The sequence below is a fragment of the Stegodyphus dumicola genome, chromosome 3 (assembly GCF_044657685.1).
Source record: "Stegodyphus dumicola isolate Sdum_Otavi_A_Nest chromosome 3, ASM4465768v1".
In the NCBI taxonomy this organism is placed as follows: Eukaryota; Metazoa; Arthropoda; class Arachnida; order Araneae; family Eresidae; genus Stegodyphus; species Stegodyphus dumicola.
In genome coordinates, this window is record NC_140770.1 from 159934434 (window position 1) to 159948698 (window position 14265).

A 14265-nucleotide genomic window follows, 5' to 3' on the forward strand; every position below is an offset into this window, starting at 1 on the left:
AGTTACTTACCTTGGACATGTCATCTCAGCTGAAGGTGTATGTTCAGATCCAGGAATAGTGTTAACAATTAAAGGCTGGAGTCGCCCCGAAAATGTCCATCAGCCGAGAAGTTTACTAAGGCTTTGCACCTACTATAGGAAATTTGTGAAGGATCTTTTCTGTCATCGCAAGACCTCTTCATAAGCTGACAGACAGCAAGTAGAAAATTTTGTAATACAGAAGACTGAGGATGTGTTTAACAAACTGAAAGAAGCTTTAACATATGCGACAATCCTAATGTGTTCTCATCTCATTGAACCATTTATTTTTTATGTGGATGTGAGCAGTGAGGGTGTTGGTGCTGTTTTATGCCACAAAATAAATTGTCAAGAATGTGTTGTAGCATACTGAAGCAAGTGTATGTCTAAACCAGCGATCGAGAGGAATTGCTGTGTCATCAGGAAAGAGTTGCTCACAATAGTTAAAGCCGTAGAACATTTTCATCATTATCTCCATGGCAGAAAATTCCTGCTGTGTACAGATCATGCATTATTGACCTAGTTATTAAATTTCAAGAATCTCGAAGGTCAATTCCGATGATGTTATGTCATACTTCTAGAGTCTCTGTAACCAGATGGATACAGAGACTCCAGAAATATGACATAACTATCCATCATCAGAATTGGTCATCACATGGAAACATCAGCACCCTGTGTAGAAGATCCTGCCCAGAAAGTTGCCAGTATTGTTTCAAGTTCAAAGCAAAATATGAGCTGCTTAGTCTGCTCATATGTCAAGTTATTAATCCAACATCTTTGACCGAGACACATGGAATGATCAAGTCAAAAAAGACCAATTGGAAGACTGTAGTATTAAACCCATAATTGAATTAATGGAGTCTTGGAAAGGAAACCTACCTGGCAAGACATTTCGATCTATAGTCCTACAACAAAGCAATATTGGGCTCTGGGACTCGCTCCATATTTGAAATGCTGTCTTGTAAGTTCGAAATAAATGATGGAAAGGCATTCCAGTGGCAGCTGATACTTTCAAAATCCTGGATGTCCATAAAGAATTATATAGCAGCCCTGTAGGAGGCAACTTTGGAATACTAAAGACTTTGCATGGAATTCAAGAGGCCTTCTACTAGAGTAATGTAAATTCTGATGTGCAAAAGGGGTGCCAATCGGGCTATGTTAGGGCAGATCAGAAAGGACTGAAGAAGCATAGCCAAGGGAAGCTGCAATTGTGCAATGTAGGAATGCCTTTTGGTCATATTACATTTGACATCCTGGGACCTCTACTTTGAACTTCTGGATGGCAACAGATATATAATCGTCATTGATGACTTCAAGTGGCCTGAAGCATATCCTATTCCTGATCAAGAGGCTATCACAGTAGCAGAAGTAATGATACAACATTGGATGGAGCTAATGAGTCCATCCAAAATCTCCAGGCATGGTTTGAAATGATGCAAATTTTGCACGAGAGCGAGTGCATCATTGGTCCTATGTGCATTCAGTCTATTACTAACCTGCATGCATGCAACAGTATTAAAGTTAAGACACAATAACATGCCGAATAAATACTAATTCAGAAGTCAAACAACAAAAATCAGCGTTATATTTACAAAATTTTCACAGGACTAGTTTCGATGGTTTTACCGAACCACCATCTTCAGCTGCAAAACCGCAAATGAACCAGATAGGAAATAATGATTAGATAAGATAAGAAAGCCTGGACGAGAATAAGCAAGTGGCGCCATCTGTTGGTGAAACCAGAACTAAAACATAATTTCTTTAAAGGCCGAAGGCAGATGAAACATCATCCATTGGAGAACTGGATTTTCTATAGAGGCATTTCACATTCATAAAAATCTTTCTGTTCTAGTTAACGATCCTAATTCCAATCCAAATTTGCTTTCGGCCTTTAAAGAAATTATGTTTTAGTTCTGGTTTCACCAACAGATGGCGCCACTTGCTTATTCTTGTCCAGGCTTTCTTATCTTATCTAATCATTATTTCCTATCTGGTTCATTTGCGGTTTTGCAGCTGAAGATGGTGGTTCAGTAAAACCATCGAAACTAGTCCTGTGAAAATTTTGTAAATATAACGCTGATTTTTGTTGTTTGACTTCTGAATTAGTATTAAGTTATTATGTGAAGTATAAAAAATTGTATTAATTGGTTATATGCCTTATTAGTAACCATCATATACTGTTTTAAAGTTACAATAGATATAGTTTCATGACTAACATGTCCTCAATTTTCAGTTTTGATCACACTCTTGGAGGACTTGAAATGCAACTCAGATTGAGGGACCATTTTGCCAAAGCTTTTAATAAAGCCAAGAAAACAGATTCAGATGTTTTTGAAAATAGCAGAGCTATGGCAAAACTTTTCAAAGAAGCTGGAAGGGTAAAAAAGGTTCTTAGTGCCAATACAGAACATATAGCCCAGGTAAATTTGTTATTTAGATTTATCTCTAAAAATCTTTACTAGTTTTCATGAACATTTTTGTATATTTCACTGTCAGGAAACTGAATTTGATATTCAGTTCTTTTAAGGGATGTACATGAACTTAGAATTACCAGTTTTACTCAATCTTTATCTAAATAAAGAAGGTCTATTTAACTGTAGACAGAACATCAGAATTTTACCATTGATTGTACTGGTATAGTTCTGCCCTAATTTTGAAGAAGAACACTGATGAAGATGGTCGGAGGATTTTGCATCCCTCTTCCCCTACCCTTCAAGAGGACTTTTGGCTTGCCTTGTATTTTGAGTGTTTACTTGCTGCACAGATGCTTACAAACATCTAAACCTGTGTCATCGATGTGGCACTCGCTAACCACTGTACTGTCTGGGTGGCTGGATCTACTTAACAGCTGAATATTTATCATTTTCCATTAAGGTATGGGCATCTTTATGCTTAGAATGCCCTTTTTAAGATTCCTTTTCTTAGAGAGTGGTCATTTTTTATAAAGGTACCAGCACCTTTATAAAAAGGCATTACTATGAACCAGTCCCATCCGCAAATACTTAAAGCACAGTATGGATAAATACTTAAAGCACAGTATGGGTAAATAAGGATGGAAAATTAAGGGATAATAGTTTCTAAAGAACATTCATATTATTTAAGATCATCCACTTTGCTGCAAGCAGAAGCAGGGTAGTTGGCGATGCTTCAGATGAGGAGTTTGCAATTTAAATCCACTTGACAACAGTTAAGAACATTATTAATTTTTAATATTTTATTTTCAAAGAAAATTTATCATCTGAAGCATCGCCATCGAAAAATAGTACAAAAATTATGTAATGCAAAAATTTCAGTAGAGAAGCAGTTTTTATCCTAATTTATTATATTTTTCCACCAGTTTGCTTAATACATGATAATTATCATAAAATCATTCAAAATATGAAATACTGGCATAATGTGTATTGGATGAGATTTTTCGGTTTTTAATATATGTGCATGTGAAGTATAAAACAGAAATATGGGTCATAAATATTTGTTCAAAATAGGATGACATTAAGAAATTAATAATACTGATAAAAATTATGTTCAGCTGTACTTATACATCTCATTTGGAGCACTGTACATTACCAGCTAGGTTTTTCAGTGCTTGTAGCAAACTAAGGAACGTATGTGTGAATCTCATTTTGGCTTACTTACTTTTTATACATTCTGGCTTAATCTTGGGCTCGATTTTTTTCACTTGTTTCTAAATGCTCATTATAGTTTTGCAAATGTATTCACTTTTAAGATCTAAAACTATGCAAATTGAGTAAAACTGGTGAGCTCAAGTTCATGTGTCCAAAAAATATTTGTTTAATTTTGTGTTAATTTTTAATGGCAGTATATGCAAGGTGTTTGAAAAAGATGTTTACAAGCTTTATTTTCTAAAATATTGTTTCTAGGCATATATTTTCAATATAAAATTTCTCAAAGGTAAGATAAATATATTGGAACATTTTCAGTATTATAGATGGAATTTTGTAATATATTTTTTAAATTCTCTACCAGGCCTAGGCATGACCACACTTAGGTTTGTGATGAGCAGTCCAATTTAATTCAGGAACATTAAAGAAAATGAAATAATTTTTCATAGCATTAGGCATTGCCACATTATTAAATCCAGAGAAAGTGTCCAAATGGTCACCACACATGTCATCAATATTGCATAATAGGCAAGATGGAGAGTTTGCTAAACCAGATCTTTGTAGGTGTTTCATGAGGTAGTCATGTCCAGTTTTTAATCTAAATTTAGCAACACTGACAGGTCTAGGTAGGTTGTAAGTAATGGGATTCTCCATTAGGGAATCCCAAATCTTCTCCTTCACAGAGTTTCCGTTCTTCTCTTGGAGGTGAGATCTGGCTTCAATGATTCTCTTAGCACTGTAATAGCAAACACGAGGATTGGGTTGAAGAAGCACAGATCCAACTTTGGCCAGAGTCTCAGCAAACTCAGTATAAGTAACCTAGTATAAGATTTATATGTGGAAAGAGTAGATTTTGGGTAATACTCCAATTTACATTGCTAAGCCCTTTATGAAGTCTGTTTCTTGTGTTGCCTATACCGAGTATCCTGCTGGCGTGTTTTTTCCAACTTAGCCTGGAATCCAAAAACAATTTCCAGCTAAGTAGATGGAGTTCTGTGGAGCAGTTGGTCTCCATAAAATGATTCTTATCTCCTTAGGTTTGAAACTGAGGATAAAAACCTGAAAAGGCTGTCTTGCTTGTATTTACAATCATTTTTTTTTTTTTTTTTAATTTTTATTATTATTATTATTATGTCAAAAGCACATGAAGAGCAATGTTTAGAGAATCCTGGATAATATGGATGTCTCGGTCAGCAGATCAAAGAATAGAGTCATCAGCAATGAGAAGGGTTGGCATTCCAGGATGTGAATTCATAATATAGGAAATAATATCATTGATCATGATGTTGAAGGAAACAGGACTCTGGATTGAACCCTGAGGAAGCCCTTGTCTAGTTTATCTATAGGCAGAGGCAGCTGATCCAGATTTAGTTCTGATAAAGTACTGGTCCAGAAAAGAATCTGGCTGTACATATTTCCACAATATCGATTAATTTTCTGAGCAGCCCTTTTCTCCATACTGTATCAAAGCTCGTCTGGAAGTCAACCAACACTGCTACAGTACTTTTTTTAAGATGAAAGCTATCTTTTATCCCCTGTGTGAGTCTTGCTAACTGTTCAATAGTATTTCTATATTTCCTAAAACCAGCCCGTATATCAGAAATACAATAGAATTTCTAAAGATAGTAATTGAGTGTATTTACAATGAGACAGTCAGTCAGTTTACACATTGCACTAGTTAAGTGATATTGAACAAAAGCTAGTCAAAACATTTGGGTCTTTACCAGTTTTGAGAATAGGTATATCATTTCTATTTTATGCCACAAACTGGGAATACCTGTAGTCCAAGTGAAGTCTTACTCAGACTTGTTAGACTTAATTACAAGATTACAAGATTAATGAGAAACTGCTGCAAGATTCCATTCAGTCCTGCACTTTCTTTGTGGCAATTGCTTAATGCCACATTTGATTTCCCATTCAGAAAAAGGTGAATTAAAAATGTTGTGCATTTCTTGATTTTTGCAAGTCTGTGGACAATTAGGAGATCTTTTGGGATTCTAGCAAAAAAAGATAATTACTTAATGTGGCATAGTGAGCATTAAAAGGCACAAGCTATTTCTTTCTCACTTGTTAGAAATTTATCTGTAAACCTAATGGGTTCATTTCTTTTCTCTTTTTGATTATTGAGCCTAAGCAAGATGCTCACATGGCCTCTTGACGAAAGTCAAGGCTCTCTACAAAACCACAAAAGGCACGATGCTTGACCTCTCTAATTGCTCCCTGCAGGCAGGCTTATTGCTTTTGATGTTCTATAGTCCTTCATCAGGCAAGTAGAATCAGCCCTATCTCTAGCCACATCTTTATTTCCTTAGGATCTGCAGATCTTTGTTCCAAAAAGAATACTACTTTCTCCTTTGACCTCTTGGTATGCACTCAATCACAAAAGTCAAGAAAACATCAGAAAAATTGCATATGGCTATGTCAGCTTTACCTGACACAAAAAATTCCAACATCAAGTAATCAGTTAGCACTTGATCTCTGGTCCAATCTGCTTTTTTCAGGTTCCAATGGGAAAAATATGACTCTCTGTACATGCCAGAACCAGAGTTAAGCTCAGCGATAAGTATTTTATGTCCTGCTCCACCAGGCACAGGTGGGAGCATGTATATAATATGATTCATTAAATTAGGATGGGCTAGCAATAAATCAGGATGTGATGTTGCAGGCCCAAAGGACAAAAAGGTAGGAGAACTCTCCTGATTCTTAACAACTTCAAAAGGGGCTGAGTGAATAAAATTTTTAACTGTGATCCAAATTAGATCAATAGAACTATAGCTCCATTTTTGGGAGTAGATGTTAAAGTCTCCTAAAATCAAGGAGTGCTGGTTCCATCTATCAAGCAAGCACTCTAAATTAGAGTGGTTATTTGGAGGATTATACAGAAAAGAAGACAAATTAATGTAAACCTGCTTTCCAAGCATTGATCTCAACAGCTTCCAATTTGTCAGAGTTAGTCATTGTATATTGTCTAACAGTCATACTTGCAGTAAAATAGTCTTTAATATACACAATAATACCAGAAGCAACCTGGCGAGCACGTTGCAAATGGAAAGTCTGATGTCCATTTATATGGTAAAAATCCAAGTTCTCAATAGAAGCACTACTCTCAACAATGCACCTCAAGTCAATATTCTGATTAAAAACAGTAAATTTCAGTTCATGGAATTTGTCACAAATAAAACCACCAGCATTCCATAAGAGCACTCTAACACCATTTATGGCAGAGCTTTGAAAAAGGCTACAGAAGAAGGCGACAAAACATGTTTGTCACTAAAAACTGTAGAAGGCTGCACAGGGTGACAAATGCCAGTCGCTTAGTGAAAACAGAGGCACCATGAGTAGGCGAATGACATCATCCCCATTTTGTAAATATGAAATCTAGCTTTTTTAACAGTTCTAATCGATCAAGAAGTCTGGTGATAAAATGTTCATTATAAAATGCTATATTAAATAAAACATTTTTTCCTTTAAAGGACAAAATTCATGGATGTATTTGAGAATGAATTTGCTGACACATTTTTGTTGCCTAATACTGAGTTCTATAGAAAATATTTTGACCAGGCTTAAAGGGAAAAGCTGCAACATAAAGGTCTCTTTAATAAATAATAGGTTTATATTGAATAAAAGTTAATTTTAATTAATTTTGTAGCAGACCCTTTGAAGCTGTTAGCTTATAGCTTTGTAAATATTGTGCATAAACTTACGGAACCATTCTACCTAAGTGTGGAAAAAAATTTTTTTTCAAGTTCTCTGTTTTATTTCAAGAAATTTTGCAATTGGCAGAGCATCTGTAAAATAATTTCTTAATTCCCAATATCCCCCCCCCAACTTATCCACTGAAAAAATTCAGTTGCATCTTTCACCTTAGACTATCTTTTCAACAGTTGTGTAGTTATTTATTTTGCACGACTGATACATGGTATAAAAGGATTCATTCCTTTGCCCTTGTGAAACCATGACCTTATCTCACTGTTTTCTTTCTTGTGTCACACACACATACACACAAAAAATATAAATAAATAAAATAAAAACCTGAAAGCTTTCAGATTTTACATTACACACGAAGGGGCTTTTTTAATGTTTTGAGTGTTATCTTTATTAAATATCATGTTCTTCATACATAAACCATAAAATTCAGTTCAACAGCAATATCACAAAATAATTTTAACACGAGCATATCTTTAGAATTTCTAATTCACAGTCTTGAATGCTGGAGATAAAAATATATTTTTCTCTGTACAGTGTTGCCATCATTTGCTTTGAAATCCTTGAGTTTGTTAATCAAAAATTCGTTAAAGTATTACAAAATATGAAATCAATAATAAAAACAAATTCCAAATTAGGGCTTCCATATGCCCATATTCTGTGGAGGATTGCGTTATTCGAAATTTGATGGCTCTAGTTACTGTTATTTTATCACAGTGCAAGAAACATACATACATTTATGCAGATTCTTAATTATTTAATTTCTTTAAATATAACGCAGGACGATAATATTTGGTGGTAACAATTAAAAAAGTGAAATGGACATTAAATTTTTCAACGCAAAGTGCCAAAATGAAATTAATACCCGTTTTGGGCTAACGCCCTTTGGCCTAAAAAATCTACCTCTAGGAATGGATCTGAAGCTTTTCTATTTTCTGTGCTCCTGTAAAATGTTAAATTAGTGTGTGTGTATACTGTAAAAGTAATATCAAGATCATGCATAGCCACCTTTATGAATTATATCATTGGAATCAATTTCATTTAAGAATGTAAATCACCATTTTAGAGTTTCTTGTGCACCCTAAAAGGGTGTACAGACTTTCTAGAAGCAGGAACTCCTGATCACTGCAGCATTTTAGAATGTGTGTTAGCTAATAAATGCCAACAAAGTATTGCAGAATATATTTCATAACATTTGCTATGTAAGTGTTGCTATTATTTTTCAAGCCTTGCATTGTGTTGTTGTTGCATCAGGGCTTAATAATGTAGTTCCAGATCATGTTATTCTGTACTAAATTTATGCTTTTCTAATACATATTTTGAAAAATATTATAAATATTAAAATCTCAGTTTAAACCTGTGTTAGGCACATACAGTGGATGGACAAAAATATAGAAACACCTTGTGAAATGCATGTTTGAAAAGAAAGATTGATTTTAATGAAATATGTCGGTGGCGCTGGCGTTTTTGACTACTGACGCCACCTAACTCGCTTCCAAACTGTTCCTGAGATTCTTGCGGCAGTAGACTGGTCCATTCAAACTATCAACAAAACAGGTGCGGCTACAGGTATTCTGCGACTTCCACATCGTTGGAAACGGGTTGTACACAATGCTGGCGACTATATTGAAGGACTGTAAAACATGGTGACATCAATCACTTTTGTATTCCTTGTAAATAAATAGTTGCCACTATTAAAGTTCCAATCCTTGTGTATGAATTATTTTTTGTAGTAATTGGGTGTTGTAAGTAATTAATAACAGCTTAGTTTTCAGATTTTTGGTTATTTTTGTTCTTAGTTTATAGTAGGTATTAAACATCATGTCCCTGCAAGAGATCTGCATGTGGATATATACAGCTGTGTAAATAATAAAATAGATATAGCTACTTTTCCGTTTTGCCTGCGCAAACAATAAAGTCGCCAATAATAGTACGACTGATGTCAAACAGAATGTCTTTGCTGGTAACCTTTTACGCTTCAGTTTCAAAACAAGTCACAGCCATTTCTTATCAGATTGATTGTTTCTTTCAATACTGGCATACAATTACATAGAATTTTTACAAGACAGTTAAATTTTATCACCTAAGACAATTCGTGGTAATTAAGTCAATTCGAACGCAATCACACCGCTCACCCGAAGGCAAAAATATAGAAAAGGCAAAATCAAGTGTTAAATTCATCAATTCTAATGAGAATGCACTAGTGAAGTAAAGCACTGCGGTTTTACATGATTTCTGAGTAAGCTTTTTGAACAAATTGAAACAATTCTTGGGTTAAAATTGTATTCCAAATTAAGATTTAACTTGAAATTAATATAGATAATTACTGAGAGAATTAGATTTTTGTTGCTTAGTTTATGTGAGATGAGATTACTTGGGGCCACGTGACCCGAACAAGCGAATCAGGATTCCTTGTAAATAAATAGTTGCCACTATTAAAGTTCCAACCCTTGTGTATGAATTATTTTTTGTAGTAATTGGGTGTTGTAAGTAATTAATAACAGCTTAGTTTTCAGATTTTTGATTATTTTTGTTCTTAGTTTATAGTAGGTATTAAACATCATGTCCCTGCAAGAGATCTGCATGTGGATATATACAGCTGTGTAAATAATAAAATAGATATAGCTACTTTTCCGTTTTGCCTGCGCAAACAATAAAGTCGCCAATAATAGTACGACTGATGTCAAACAGAATGTCTTTGCTGGTAACCTTTTACGCTTCAGTTTCAAAACAAGTCACAGCCATTTCTTATCAGATTGATTGTTTCTTTCAATACTGGCATACAATTACATAGAATTTTTACAAGACAGTTAAATTTTATCACCTAAGACAATTCGTGGTAATTAAGTCAATTCGAACGCAATCACACCGCTCACCCGAAGGCAAAAATATAGAAAAGGCAAAATCAAGTGTTAAATTCATCAATTCTAATGAGAATGCACTAGTGAAGTAAAGCACTGCGGTTTTACATGATTTCTGAGTAAGCTTTTTGAACAAATTGAAACAATTCTTGGGTTAAAATTGTATTCCAAATTAAGATTAAACTTGAAATTAATATAGATAATTACTGAGAGAATTAGATTTTTGTTGCTTAGTTTATGTGAGATGAGATTACTTGGGGCCACGTGACACGAACAAGCGAATCAGGATTTGAACCATGAAAGCATAGTAAATTCTTAAATTAATGTTTTTTGCAAATTTATTATTTTTATTTATTGGCTTTTTACAAAATTTTAAAACATATTAAAATTTTTATGCCTTCAAAATAAATTCTTAGAATTAACATTTGTTAACATTTTTTATGTGTATACTGTATGTTGTCGCCAACAAAGTCTGCTTGGTGAAATTTGTGCCGGCGAAACATAAAAGTACCTAGATATAAATATTCTGTAACGATATGATAATTCTTAGTGTAGTGGTGAATTTTGTTCTGTAACTGCTGCATAAAATGTCAGAAATCCAAATTTTGTCTAATCTAAAATTTGTCTTCTGAAATTTAAGACATAATTGAGTAAGAATACCTTACTAGTCTATTGTGGTGACTTTGTATTGGTAATTTTAGTTTATATTTTTACATGTTACATATTTTTTGCGGAATTAAAAAAAAAACTTCTAAACATTTTTTAAAAATAAATTTTATGAGTGTGCTGATGGTATACATTGATTAGTAAATTGTTTTAAGTACATATTCTCTTGAAATCTTATCTGTATTAAAAGCTTATGAGTATTAATTTTTAGCCATGCTTAGCTTTTACAGTATGTCTAAAACTATTGGACTTTTACCTCAAGAAATTTAGGAAAATTTAATATCGAGCATGATTTTCTACATAACATGTTATTTCAGTTGTTATATAAATTTTGCATATAATAGATTTTTCCCCCTCAAGCCTTTAAGAAAACATTCTTTGAATACATATACATATTATCTTTTATAGGTTGAAAGTTTATTAGATGATAAAGATTTCAAGTGTCCTATTACAAGAGCAGAGTTTGAGGAACTTTGTAGTGACCTCTTTAGCCGTGTCACCCAGCCTGTTGAAGCAGCTTTGAAATCTGCCAATTTAGACCTGGTATAAACTTCATTTGTATTTTAAATCGTGATTTTTGCCTTAAGATTTATTACATAGTATTAATTACATAGTTTTTTCCTCTTACAATGTTTTTAACAATTGAATCATATGCTTGATTTTTAAATCAATATTTAAAAAAATTGTAATAGATTAATTTAAAATTTTAATAATAAAGATTTAAATATGAAGGGAAGAGAAAATGTGCAGTAGAAATGACGAATTGTTCTTTGGAAAAGGAACTACTTTGCTTTTAATTTAGGTTAAAATAAAACGCTGAATAATGATTATTGGAGAAGTCAAACAACAATCAGTGTAATATTTGTCAATTTTGCAGGACTAGTTTCGATGGTTTAATTGTTCTGTAGTTAAACTACCAAAACTAGTTCTGCAAAATTTCCAAATATTATGCTGATTCTTTCTGTTTGACTTCTCCAATAATGTTTTGCCTTTATTATTGTGTATGGCTGTAAAATAGCTTTTTATTTTATCATGTACATGCCAAATCCAACTACAAATATGGGAGTATAGTTAGCAAACTACTAAGAAAAGACTACATAGGATTACCGTAATTTCGTGTGTATAGTCCGCAGACTATCTGTGTTTAAAATGCGAATTTTTGAAGCTGCGGACTGTCCACCAGTGTGGATAATACGCTGGTTCTTAACGGTTAAAATCGTTGAAATTTAAAAAACACGCTGTCGTGAACTGCCGATGATCAAATATAAAAAAAGCGTGAGATTCCAAGAAAACATTTGTATGTATCATATCGATAGTAAACCATAGAGCATAGTGCAGAACAAGTGAGTAGTAGCAAGTAGAGCTCCTAAAATCCAGGCTGGCGCATCAAGCGATGCCGGGATATGAGCCAAAGAAAGTCTTGTGTGAGCACTCACTTAGCGCAACCAGAGTCTTGTATCCCAGTATCCTTTGCACTGCTGCAGCGCAACTGCCGGGAGGGGGAAAAGTAATTGATGCGTCAGCTCGGTTTTTAGGAGCCATAGTAGCAAGTACCTGGGGTACAAAAAAAAAAGCGAGATTCGTTTACTTATAGCGTGGTTTGGCAACACCGAGTGAGTGGGGTCGAAGGTCACATTTCATTACCACTTATCATGAGTATAGTACGTTACACAGTATTTTGTCTTTCATCTTCGATAACGTTGATGAAACATCGCCGGGAAAAAGATGGAAATAGAGAAGCGGGCTGTTATTGGTTTAATCCTAGTATTTGGTGCACACGGGATTTGGCTACTTTTGGCGACTTTATGATGAGTAGTTAACGGGTCATTCAAAGAAAATATATAGTTAAACATAGTATATACACTATGTGAGTATATACATATACTATGTGTGTATAGTATATATATAGACGTTCTTTGGATCATTTTTGGTGTTGGCGATAATTTTCAAAGTCGCGCCAAGGCTGCACCATATACTAGGATTTTACCCCGTTATTTTGAAGTGGACGAGAAAGCGGTGAGAAATTGGTGCAAACAAAGGATGTGTTTAAAAAGCATGGGAATATTGCCGTATTAAAAAAACGTAATTTCGGACGTATAGTCCGCGGACTATCCGGTGGTGCGGACTATCTGACGATTTTTGAAATTTTTTTTTTATATCAAATCTTGTGTGCGGACTATATGATGGTGTGGACTATACGTGCGAAATTACAGTAATTTAAAAGTATCGATATGCTCGCATGTAATATTTCAGTTGAATTAGCTTTTTAATAATGTATGTCTAAGTTTGGAAATAATGTGAATGATGCTGTTTAGAAGAATGACAGAAATGTTTGTTAAAAAAATTCCAGTTTTAATTGTTGTAACTTGTGTGTTTCACCATATAAGGTTAGGTTAGCTTACCTGGAGTAAGACAGCACACAAGGACTATCTGCCTAGGGGAAGGGGTACCTTTGTGGAGGATTTTCATAGGAAAACTGACTCTTATTCATATTACGCATGGGGAAATCCACAAAAATGAACAATACAGCCTCCCTGTTCACCTGTGTCAAACTACCAGACTTCAGTGGTGTTAACCACTCAGCCACTGGTGGAGCCTTTCATATAAATAGCTACACAATAATGTCATAATTAAGTGAGAAAAAGGAAGATTAATCCAGCAATTTTCCCTTTGGCATTTTCAGTTGCTTTTTTGTTGAAATGCTGATTTTCTTTTTAAAAAAGAATTAGCATGGACTACTCAGTTTGTCAATTGCCTTTAACAAAGAGTTGTATTTAAATTCTTTCAAGTCAAAAGTATTATCCTTGCTAGAAGGGGGAAGAACTTTGTTTAGAAAACTGCAAAATTAAATTGTAATTTCCTTTTACTGTGACAGTTAAATGGAGTTGAAATAAATGATCATATTGAGGCAGAAAGGGTTACAGGTTCAAAGTGTCATATATTTGTTTTGTCATATATTTGTCATATAGCTATTGCATTTATTTGCTTGTGGTGTCAAGAAGTGCATTAGCAAAATTCTGTCAACTGCAACTAAGAATGAATCCTGTATATCCATAGATTGATATAATTCCATACATTCTTATTATGAGTTTATGTATTCACCTTTTTTTTTTAAATTTGGTTTTGATATAACAAAATGGTATCAAATATTAGTATAACTGAAGTATCAAATATTGTGATTTTGGTACATAATTGCTGTTGTATCCTATATTACATGTAGCTTACTTTAGGAAGCCAATTGGAATGATACTTTGTTGTAAATAAATGGTAAACTGCATCAGTAAAATGTCAATCAATGAGATCCATAAGATGTGCTTATGTGGACCTTTAGTAAACATTAGTAAAAAAACGAGTGGAATTTTAAATTTGCAATGCAAGAATTGGCAAATTTT

General features: G+C 33.9%; 1 protein-coding gene across 2 annotated transcripts in view; it reads left to right on the forward strand.

Annotated features, from left to right (window-relative positions):
• The window catches only part of Grp170 (hypoxia up-regulated Grp170 co-chaperone protein), a 100768-nt gene that overhangs the window by 45067 nt on the left and 41436 nt on the right, over positions 1–14265 (forward strand). For both annotated transcript variants that reach the window (XM_035364251.2, XM_035364252.2), the window contains exons 9-10: positions 2252–2438; positions 11282–11416. In XM_035364251.2, the coding sequence (XP_035220142.1) occupies positions 2252–2438; positions 11282–11416 (322 nt within the window). The remainder of the gene's footprint in view (positions 1–2251; positions 2439–11281; positions 11417–14265) is intronic.